The 12059-nt window shown below is 43.6% G+C and overlaps 1 protein-coding gene across 1 annotated transcript in view; it reads left to right on the top strand.

The window, feature by feature from the left end:
• The window catches only part of nalcn (sodium leak channel, non-selective), a 364870-nt gene that overhangs the window by 274276 nt on the left and 78535 nt on the right, over positions 1 to 12059 (top strand). The window contains exons 31-32 of the mRNA XM_070891788.1: positions 3678 to 3784; positions 4743 to 4817. Coding sequence (XP_070747889.1) covers positions 3678 to 3784; positions 4743 to 4817 — 182 coding nt within the window. The remainder of the gene's footprint in view (positions 1 to 3677; positions 3785 to 4742; positions 4818 to 12059) is intronic.

Here is a 12059-nt window from a genome sequence, read left to right as displayed (position 1 = left end):
CTATTTACAATCTATATTAATGACTTGGATGAAGGGACCAAGTCTAATGTAGCCAATTTTGCTGATGATACAAAGATGGATGGGAAAGCAAATTGTGAGGAGGACACAAATAATCTGCAAAGGGATAGAGACAGGCTAAGTGAGTGGGCAAAAATTTGGCCGACGGAGTATAATGTGGGAAAATGTGAGGTTATCCACTTTGGCAGAAAAAATAGAAAAGCAAATTAGAATTTAAATAGAGAAAAATTGCAACGTGCTGCAGTACAGAGGGATCTGGGGGTCCTTGTGCATGAAACACAAAAAGTTAGTATGCAGGTACAGCAAGTAATTAGGAAGGCAAATAGAATGTTGGTCTTTATTGCAAGGGGGATAGAGTATAAAAGCAGAGAAGTCCTCCTACAACTATACAGGGTATTGGTGAGGCCACACATAGAGTACAGTGTACAGTTTTGGTCTCCGTATTTAAGGAAGGAGGCTTGGAGGCTGTTCAGAGAAGGTTCACTAGGTTGATTCTAGAGATGAGGGAGTTAACTTATGAAGATAGGTTGAGTAGGTTGAGCCTATACTCATTAGAGTTCAGAAGAATGAGAGGTGAACTTATCGAGATATATATGATAATGAGGGGGCTCGACAAGGTGGATGCAAGAGGATATTTCCATTCATAGGGGAAAGTAAAACTAGGGGACATAGTCTCAGAATAAGGGGCCGCCCATTTAAAACTGAGATGAAGAGGAATTTCTTCTTTGAGTGTTGTAAATCTATGGAATTCTCTGCCCTAGAGAGTTGTGGTGGCTGGGTCATTGAACATATTTAAGGCGGAGATTTTTGAGCGATAAGGGAATAAAGGGTTATTGGGAGCAGGCAGGGAAGTGGAGCTGAGTCTATGATCAGATCAGCTATCATCATCATCATAGGCAGTCCCTCGGAATCGAGGATGATCAGATCAGCCATGATCTTATTGAATGGCAGAGCAGGCTCGAGGGGCCAGGTGGTGTACTCCTGCTCCGATTTCTTATGTTCTTATGTTCTTAAAATTTGACAACGAGCCACATAAGGAGATAATAGGATAGGTGACCAAATGCTTGGTCAAAGAGGTAGGTTTTAAGGAGCATCTTAAAGGAAGAGAGAGAGGTAGAGAGGCAAAGAGGTTTAGGGGTGGAATTCCAGAGCATAGGGCCCAGGCAGCTGAAGGCACAGCCGCCAATGGTGGAACGATTAAAATCAGGGACGCACAAGAGGCTAGAACTATAAACCTCTTAGCTAGTTTAGTGTTTCTAAAGCCAACCATACTACTTGTTAGCAGATATTTGTTTACTCAGGCCATGTTGTATGTTTGATGTCATTTTGTGAAACTAATTTTGCATCAAAACATTTTCCTTTTTCGGATTGTTCTTGCTGGTTCTGGCAATATTTCCATCTAGATCTCTTAAACAGGGACCGTTTTAAAGGCACATTTTTAAACTCTCACACATTTCCTCCATCCCACTGTTGCTGAATTGTATACTGATAAGGTGAGATGAAGTAGGGGGAGGAGGCTCGTGTGGAGCATAAACACCAGCACGGACCAGTTGGGCCGAATGGCCTGTTTCGGCGTGATTAATTTGATATAAAAAATAAAGGAACACAGATACCTCGGCGGGAGGGGGGGGGGGGGGGCGGGGGGTTGGGGAACGTTGTGGAGATGAAGGAGATTACAGAGATAGGGAGGGGCGAGGCCGTGGAGGGATTTGAAAACAAGGATGAGAATTTTGAAATCAAGGCGTTGCTTAACCGGGAGCCAATGTAGGTCAGCTTGCACAGGGGTGATGGGTGAGCAGGATGGAACGAGCGTTAGAGAGAGGCGGAGATGTTTAGAGAGGGAATTCCAGAGCTTTGGGCCCAGGCAGCTGAAGGCACGGCCGCCAATGGTGGGACGATGAAAATTGAGGATGAGCAGGAGGCCAGAATTGGAGGAGCGCAGAAATCTTGGGGGGTTGTGGGGTTGGCGGAGATTACAGAGATAGGGAGGAGCAAGACCATGAAGGGGTTTGAACATAAGGATGAGAATTAATTAACCTTGAAATAATGAGAACAACACAATCTCTAACTCAACTATTAAATTTGTTTTTAATATCGTTGTTAACAATCAAGTTGTCGGGACCATTAATAAATGTAGCAAACGTCAGTGAGATGCCTCAGACATGGTGAGCCGTGGAGCATGGGAGGCAAAGAGTTAACTTTCAACAAGAGCCACACATCGAAAACTCCCATTTAATCTGAAGTTGAGGAAAGTAAAATTCCACTTGAACTCCTTTTCCTTTCTCATATTTTCTTATCATTTTATGTAGCGTGTCTTTGCATCAGTCCACGAAAAAGGATTATGCTTAAAAGGACTCGCTGCCCCGGCAGATTAACAGGGTGATAATTTCACCAGGTTTGTAAATTGGTTAAGGTGCCTTTACAACAGCACAAAAAACTATATTTTTTACAAGACTCCCTGTGAAAATATTATGCTGCCTAACTTTTCAAGTGGCCATTGCAAATGCTAACGCCACCAAAGGTAAGTTCTGGCCTTAATTAGTTAAGGACACGTTGCTGCAATTGGACTTCTAATAGTTGCAGGGTGAAATCCATTACGCTGCCCCTTGAATTACAGAATGGAAATTAGGTGGTAATTAAATATATGAAACTGTTGAAATATGGTAATATTTAAAGATTGTGGTGATTTGAATACAAGATGATCAACACTTTGCAGGTTAAATTCTTATCTTTCATTGTAAAAACCAGAGGAATCTGTGCAAATTTAGCTTCTTTCCGTCTGTAGTGGAAATGGAACTGAGACTTATCGGCCAATTCAACCATTTTGGAGCTCAAGATCATGTCCTGTATACAGATTAAATCATTCAATCTAGACTCTTGTGATTTTATTTTCTAACCGTTAACTCTTCCATTCTTCAGAATCTGGATTACCTTTAGGAACATCAGAAATAGGAGCAGCAGCAGGCCATTTAGCCCCTCGAGCCTGCTCTGCCATTCAGTAAGATCATGGCTCATCTTTCAACTCAACACCACCTCCCTGCCCTACCCCCATATCCCTTGAGGCCCAGGTGAATCTTTTTCAATAAATACACTTGCATATAAAATTCAGAAGATGTAAAATTGAAAAGTTCCACTCCAGTTTGCCATGAGGGTCTTGGACTCATTTCTTAAATGCCGCATTTGTGTTTGATAACTTTAGTCGCCATATTCTATAAAAAGGATATCAAGGCACTGGAGATGGTGTAAAAAAGATTCACAGGGATGAGGTCTTTAAAACAATGAAAGGCTTTGATAGAGTAAATACAGAAAGAGTGTTTCCATTTGTGGGGAAGAGCAAATCTAAAGGCCATCAATATAAGATAGTCATTAAGAAATCAAATAGGAAATTCAGGAGAAACTTCTTTACCCAAAGAGTGATAAGAATGTGGAACTCGCTACCACAGGGTTGAGGCGAATAGTATAGATGCACTTAAGGGGCGGTTAGATAAGCGTATGAGGGAGAAGGGAATAGAGGGTTATGCTGATAGAGGTAGATGAGGAAGGACACGAGGAGGCTTGAGTAGAGCATAAACACCAGCATGGACTGGTTGGGCCGAATGGCCTGTTTCTGTGCCATATATCCAATGTAACATTTTTTGTATTGTGTTGGTGTTTTCCAGATAATGGTGGCTTCCGAGCTAAAATGTACGATATAACCCAACACCCGTTCTTCAAGAGAAGCATTGCAGTGCTGGTCCTTGCCCAGTCGGTGCTGCTTTCAGTGAAGGTACTGTACATTATGGGCAGGAATTGGTGTTTTTGGGTGAATGTCGTGTCACTACTCTCTTTGCAAAATGACCTGGATTGTCTACACGCGTTTGAGCTGCTAGAGTATGCTGTGCGAACTCATAAAACTTCGGCTGCTTAGCACTGCCTGGGGGCACTAACGGGATGCTAAGGGGTTAGCGACCGGGCACAGCGGATTCAGCGACGCCACGATCTTCAGAGCCAGTTTAGCGCCAGCGCTAACACTTGCTGCCTGGGTCTCTCGTCCCTCACAGATCGTGACGTCATCAAGAGCACAGCACCCTGGATGCGAAATTGCCTCCCGCCCCCCCCCCCCCCCCCTGCTGTATCGCTGGCCGTTAACAACGGCAGGAAGAGGAGGCGTTGTCACCTCGGGAGCATAATTAAAGGGAATGGTTTTAAGTTAGGCCAAACTTTATTATTTGCACCAGTCTGGTGCCTGCTGAAATTGTTCAATATTTCATTGCTGCAAGATGTCCAAGCCCTCCACTTTGCGAGAGTGTTTGGGGCTGTAATGGCAGTCACACAGGTCGCCTTGCAATGCAGAATTGCCGACAAGTAGGTTGTGCGGCATCATTGGCTCTTCCCTTTAAGTGAGGAAGCAGCCTCTGATGCCGTTAGCAATGCGCTCCACATTGTTCAGGGCTCTGCCGCTACTGCCCCGCTCTCAGACTTTAGCTCCCCAAGAGATGTGGTTAGCACTTGATTTAGCTTTCCTCTTCCCTCTTGGAGCTCTAAAGCTGAATTTCCCAGCAGGAGAGAATCATTAGCTCCTGGTGCTACTTTTTCTACTTTTCAAAAGTTAACGCAGCTGCATATACATATTCAAATAGTTTCCCTTCACTCACTAATTATCTTACTTGGAAATAAAGTGTTGGCCTCACACAATACCTGTAATTAAATGCATTACTAAGATGTAGTTTCTCTTTGTCTTACAGTGGGATGTTGACGATCCAGTTACAGTTCCTCTGGCAACAATGTCTGTCATTTTCACCTTTATTTTTGTCCTTGAGGTAACATTATTTTTAGTATGTTTTTCTATTCTGCTAAATGTTTGGCTCGGGTAATACCAATTTTCATTATTATGTATCCAGTGTTATCAACCACGGTTACAGTTCTTTAAACTGACAAGCAAGGTCATTCTTACTGACGAGACTGGTGCGTTACCTACAGTAAACGAACAATAAAAATACATTTATTTTCGGTGAAAAACTCACATGTGCAGATGGAATTTATTAACTTATTTGTAAATGGATAGAACTTATTACCTGTGCTGATGGTTTTCAATGCTGCACAAAGCTGCGTGTACTGGGAATAACTCAATGTCATGATGAGGACAGCCAGCGAGTGCAATATCAAATTACTTTATTTTTATGAAGTAGTGGCATCGAGGAGTAAACACAACTTTCCTCTCGATGTGACTCCCAAGTTGTGCTTTCTTTTAAATTACATTTTTTCTAAAATTCTCTCCCTATATTCAGTTGTGCTGGAGGATGTACCCTGGAATGATGCAGGGATGGAATTGACGGGCGAGAAATTCGTCTCGGGTGATGGCGGGAAACGGGCGGAATCGGAACGCCACGCCCCGTTCCCCCCCCCTGCATCCTGCATCCTGCATCCCGTTATACGCAGCATCCAATATGTAGTTGAGCAGTTTGGGCCTATACTCTCTTGAGTTTAGAAGAATGAGAGGTGATCTCATTGAAACATAAAAGATTCTGAGGGGGATTGACAGGGTAAATGTTGAGAGGCTGTTTCCCCTGGCTAGATAGTCTAAAACTAGGGGACATAATCTCAGGATAAGGGGTTGGCCATTTAGGACTGAGATGAGGAGACATTTCTTCACTCAGAGGGTGGTGAATCTTTCAGAATTCTTTACCCTAGAGGGCTGTGGATGTTGAGTCATTGAGTATATTCAAAACAGAGGTCGATAGATTTTTGGACTCCAGGGGAATCATGGGATATGGGGATCAGGTAGGAAAGTGGAGTTGAGGTCGAAGATCAGCCATGATCTTATTGAATGGCAGAGCAGGCTCGAGGGGCCATATGGCCGATTCTTGCTCCTATTTCTTATGTTCTTATGTTGCACTGACTGCAATGGAACTGAGTATCAGGCGCTGCATATAACAGGTGGTCAATCCAATGCCACTCTATTTTGCAGCACCGCTCAAGATAACTTTCTACCCCAACATCTTTTTCTAATTTTCCTCCTGTTGTCCTTCCCGAAAAGAGAGAATCATATGGCAGGGGGGCCGGGGGGGTTGTCACTTCCACAGGCACCAACCCCCTCCATTTGCACGTAGTTCCATTCCTTCACGTGCATGTATAGGTGCCGACGTAGAGGATGCGTTATACTGCTCTCCTTCACTGTTAATGCAGCGTACCACCAGTCTTAAGAGCACTGCCTTTGCCTCACGTGACGTGGGCTCAATCAACTCGGTACTGGGAGTAGAATCCATTTAACTACAAAATCTGACATCAAACTCCAGCAACAATATTGCAGTTACAGTAAACAAAATGAGAATATAGAATTTGATGAATATGGCAAAGGTGTATATCTGGCACAGTGCTTTAGTAAATATTGACAATTACTTCTGTGCAGTCATGTGAAAGAGTAATTTGTAACACTGTGTCATCTTTGCATCACATTAAAAATGCCATCCATCTTTCGGATGAGATGTTAAACCAAGGCCCCGTCTGCTCTCTCAGGTGGGTGTAAAAGATCCCATAGCACTATTTCAAAGAAGAGCAGGGAAGTTCTCCCCAGTGTTCTGGCCAATATTTATCCCTCAACCAACATCACTAAAAACAGATTATCAGATCAATTATTTCATTAAAACAAACCAAAATACTGTGGATGCTTGAAATCCGAAATAACAAAGGAACAAGCTGGAAACGCTCAGCAGGTCAGGCAGCATCTGTGGGGAGAGAAACAGACTTAACATTTCAGGTAGATGACTTTTCGTCAGAGCTGTTTTTATTTAATCTACTTCAGTGCTGTTTGTGAGAGCTTGTTGTGCGCAAATCGGCTGCCCCATTTCCTACATTACAACAATGACTGCACTTCAAAAAGTACTTTATTGGCTGTAGTTGGGGAGTCTTGAGGTCATGAAAGATGCTATATAAATTTAAAAAAGGAAAGACGTGCATTTATAGAACACCTTTCACAACTTCAAGACTTCCCAAAGCACGTTACAGTCAATGAAGTACTCTATTGGCAAGCCCTCTCAGAATCTTTTATGTTTCAATGAGATCACCTCTCATTCTTCTAAACTGCAGAGAGTATAGGCCTAGTCTACTCAATCTCTCCTCATAGGACAACCTTCTCATCCCAGAAATCAGTCTGGTGGACCTTCGTTGCACCCTCTATAGGTAACTATATCCTTCCTTAGGTAAGGAGACCAAAACTGTACACAATACTCCAGATGTGGTCTCACCAAAGCCCTGTACAATTGCAGCAAGACTTCCTTACTCTTGTACTCCAATCCCCATTACAATAAAGGATAACATACCATCAGATTGTAGAATTTAAATGATTTTCTTTTTGTATGCATTTTCTGTTAAGTCAGATTTGTGTGCTGCTTGGCATTGAAGCATATTTAAACCAGGCATCATTTTTGAGTAAATATTGAATGTAATTCAGTTCAGTAGTACATAGGAACAGAAGGACGGCATTCAGCCCCTCAAGCCTGTTCCACCATTCAATTTGAACATGGCTGATCTGTATCTCAACTCCATCTACCCGCCTTGGTTCCATAACCCTTAATACCCTTGCCTAACAAAAATCTATCAATCTCAGTTCTAAAATGTTCAATTAACCCCCAGCCTGAACAGCTTTATGGAAAGAGTTCCAGATTTCCCACTACCCTTTGATCACAATTTCAAGACTTCCCAAAGCACTTTACAGTCAATGAAGTACTCTAGTGGCAAGCCCTCTCAGAATCGTTTATGTTTCAATGAGATCACCTCTCATTCTTCTAAACTGCAGAGAGTATAGGCCTAGTCTACTCAGTCTCTCCTCTTGGACAACCTTCTCATTTGATATCACCCCTGAACGTCCTGGCTCTAATTTTAAGGTTTTGCCCCCTTATTCTGGATTCACCCCACCAGAGGAAATAGTTTCTCTCTATGTACCCTATCAACTCCTTCAATCGTCTTAAACACCTCAATTAAATCACCCCTCAATCTTCTATACTCGAGTGAATACAAGCCCAGTCTATGCAACCTGTCCTCGTAAATTAACCCTTTTAGCCCCAGGTATCGTTCTATGAAATTGGATGTTGAGTTGTTTGAAAGCTAAGAATGTGGTATCTTTTACCAGCCCTATGACAATCGAAGTGGCTGACTGTTTATTATTAGATTGTATGTGACTTGTCATTTAGCATAAGAAAGGTTAATAACTCATTTCCATAGCATTACCTACCCTTGACCAGCTTTGATTATCTATTAGCTGTGTTTCTAGCTTTGGGAAGGACAGGCTTCATCTGCTATTTCATAATGAACACCAGAGAATTAAAGGTCAGGTTGTTAATGGAGCTCTGTATTTCATAATTACCTAGCATTTTTTACTGGATTTAAAAGGAAATGTTGGTAAATGTCACTTTGTTAATTATATTTAATATAATTTCTTAATTAGTTCAGATTTGGGTACACTTTCGCTGATGTTTGCCCTCAAATAATTGTTGGGTTCAGAATGTTATTCTATTCTCTGCTCCTGCCCTCCGATTTGCACTCTGCCTGTCCTGAAGGTACTGACTCTAGGAATAGGAGGGTGGACTCACCAATGTTGCACTCCCAAAGCGTTCAAACTTGACGGGAGTGAAGGTCGGAGATAGGCTAGAATACTGTGCAGCCAAAATTTCAACCCATCCTCTCCAAGTGCAGTTCCCCACTGAGACTGTGGGAGTTGTGTCAGCCTGCCTCTGAGTCAGAAGGTTGTGAGTTCAAGTCCCATTCCAGAGACTGGAATGAGACAAAAATCTAGGCTGTAAGTGCTGCACTGTCAAAAGTGCTGTCCTTTGGATGAAAAGTTAAACTGAGGCCCCGTCTGCCCTCTTGGGTAAAAGATTCCATGGCAATATTTTGAAAAAGAGCAGGGGAGTTATTCCCGGAGTCCTGGCCAATATTTATCCCTTAAACAACAGCACTAAAGCAGATTATCTAGTCATTATCTCATTGCTGTAGTGGGAGTTTGCTGCCACAAATTGGTTGCTGCCTTTCCTACATTACCAATGTGTCTGCACTTCAAAAGTAATTAATTGGCTGTAAAGTGCTTTGGGGTGTCTGGCGGTCATGAAAGGTGCTATATAAAAAGTTCAGCAAAAAAGAAACAAGAATGGAATAATGATGAGTAATCACTTTTCACTGCAAACTACAGGACATGCACTCTGAAGCGTAGCAAGATAACAATCCTCTAAAAGAGCTGGGATTATGTCATAAACTGAGAGATAAAATCGACACCTTATCACAACCACAAGAGACAGAAATTTTGCAAATCTTTCCATTACAATTTTTTTGAAGGCAGGCAGACAATGACATATGACAGACCTACATCACACAATTTGACAAGACTGGCTATTGGAGATTTATTGCACTGACTGATGTAAAGGAGTAACATAATACAGCTTCTGATTGCCATCTAATGGATAAGCACTTGTAAATAGTTTTAGTATTCAAGACCAGTGCTTCAATATTGATTGATCCTAATTAAAGTCAGTAAAGATTTTTTATTAAACCCATTTAATTTAGTTTCTCATCCTCTGCATAACTTGTATGCCAGCAGAGATCGATTCAAATAGCCCATGCATGAGCAGAACTCTCACTAAAGTATGATTCAGATATGCCTTGCAATAATCAAGCAGAGCAAATACGCCATTCAAATGCACTTTGTGACTTCACATACTTGTCAAGTGGGAGATTCCAATGAGATGTTTTGTATATGGAGTAACTGTTGCCAACAACTGGAAGCTGCGCATTAATCTGGAAAGTGATATCGATGATGATTTTATTTTCACAGAGCCCATGAGTCGCAAAGTGAATGACCAAAGAAGATACTTAGGGCTGGATTTTTGGCTGATTTGCAGCCCATTTAGCGCCTTGTGATGCAAAAATGATTTTTTTTGAGGGTTGTAAAATGAGGCATGCAAGATTTTGCACCCGGGCGGAACTTTCACCAATGGTTTTGCGGCGTCGCTAAAATTTACTGCCCCACCGCTGTTTTGACCGTTGGAATGACGTAAATCGTCATGCATCACTGCGCAAGCACTCCGGGCAGAACTTTGGAGCATTTCGCCCGATTTAGCGTCCGCCCGAGAACCCATCCAGAAAAAACAGACGGACCCAGGGTGCGCCAAGCATTAATGGTGCCATGCTGAAAGCGAAGGAGAAAGTCGCAGCTTGAGTGATTAGGAGGATTGGAAGAAGAATGCTGCATTACTGCATGCTTTTGATTGTGAAGTTTATGTGAGTTTCTAGTTTGTTGTATAAAGGATATTTAAGGACATTTTAAAAGATGGGGACCATGCTAGGTTGGGAGCCGTTCATCCTGGCTGCTATATTCATATGGCTTCAAGCTGGAAGAAGGCTTATTGTTGATCATTTGCAACGTAATCTAAGAGGTCGCAGACGTATAGAGAGGAGGCCTTACCCCCCCCCCCCACAAGTTTACAGGGAACATCGCTCATACCTGCAGCTCTCTGCGGCACAGTGTGTTAGAAGGCTGTGCTTCCTAAAAGAAGTGCTGACAGAGATATGCCAGCTCCTGTAGGTAGACCTACAGCCTACCAGCGGCAACAGAACTTCACTGCCCGTCGAAGTGAAGGTGACTGTGGCACTTGCCTTCTATGCCTCCGGCTCCTTTTCAGGCATCAGCAGGAGACATATGCTCCATCTCTCAGCACGCTACACATTGCTGCATTCGCCAGGTGACTAATACACTGTACGCATGCAGAATGGACTTTATAAACTTCCCAATGACCAGGGTGACCCAAAATGTGAGGGCTATAGGTTTTAGACGATTTGCTGGCTTCCCCAAGGTTCAGGGTGCCCTTGACTATACACACATCGCCAAAATTCTCCAAAACTGAAAGTGATTCCATTCCATGAACATACAGATCATCTGCGACCATACTCAGCGCATCATGGCAGTCAATGCCCAATTTCCAGGGAGCATCCATGATGCTTTCATCTTGCGTGAGAGCAGTGTCTCATGCATGTTCCAGCTTCAACCACAAGACCAGAGCTGGATGCTCGGGGACAAAAGTTACGGCCTCGCAACATGGCTCATGACTTCCCTCCGGAAACCTCAGAGAGAAGCCGAGCATCGCTATAATGAGAGCTATGCAGCCTCACACAACATCGTCGAACAGAGCAGCACTTCCGATGCTTGGACCACTCTGGAGGCTGCCTACAATACGCCCCTCAGCAGGTCTCTGAATTCATTGTGGTGTGCTGCATGCTACACAACTTAGCCATCATGAGAGGACAGAATTTGCCAATGGGGATTGCAGAACCACCTCAGGAGAGAGGGGAGGAGGAGAAGGAAGATGATGAAGAGGAACCTGGCGAGGAACCCATGCCACCAGCATCATAGTCAGTCCCTCAAAATCGAGGAAGACTTTCTGCTACTCTAAAAGTGAGTTCTTAGGTGACTGAATAGTCCAATACAGGAATTACAGTCTCTGCCACAGGTGGGACAGACAGTCGTTGAAGGAAAGGGTGGGTGGGACTGGTTTGCCGCACGTTCCTTCCGCTGCCTGCGCTTGTTTTCTGCATGCTTCCAGCGACGAGACTCAAGGTGCTCAGCGCCCTCCCGGATGCATTTCCTCCACTTAGGGCGTCACTGAGGTGTACGAAAGCTTGCCGTGTAGGAGTTTAGAGTAGAGCGCTTGCTTTGGGAGTCTTGCGTCAGGCATGCGAACAATGTGGCCCACCCAATGGAGCTAGTCGAGTGTGGTCAGTACTTCGATGTTGGGGACATTGGCCTGATCGAAAACATTGACATTGGCGCATCTATCCTCCCAGGGGATTTGCAGGATCTGGTGGTATTTCTCCAGCAATTTGAGGTGTCTACTGTATATGGTCCATGTCTCTGAGCCATACAGGAGGGCGAGTATCACTACAGTCCTGTAGACCATAAGCTTGGTGCCAGATTAGAGGGCCTGATCTTCGAACACTCTCTTCCTCAGGCGACCGAAGACTGCGCGAGCGCACTGAGGCAGTGTTGAACCTTGTCGTCGATGTCTGCCCTTGCTGAT

Source organism: Pristiophorus japonicus, chromosome 10 (assembly GCF_044704955.1).
Source record: "Pristiophorus japonicus isolate sPriJap1 chromosome 10, sPriJap1.hap1, whole genome shotgun sequence".
Taxonomy (NCBI): Eukaryota; Metazoa; Chordata; class Chondrichthyes; family Pristiophoridae; genus Pristiophorus; species Pristiophorus japonicus.
Note: the sequence above shows the minus strand (reverse complement) of the source record. Positions and strands in the feature narration are given on the sequence as shown.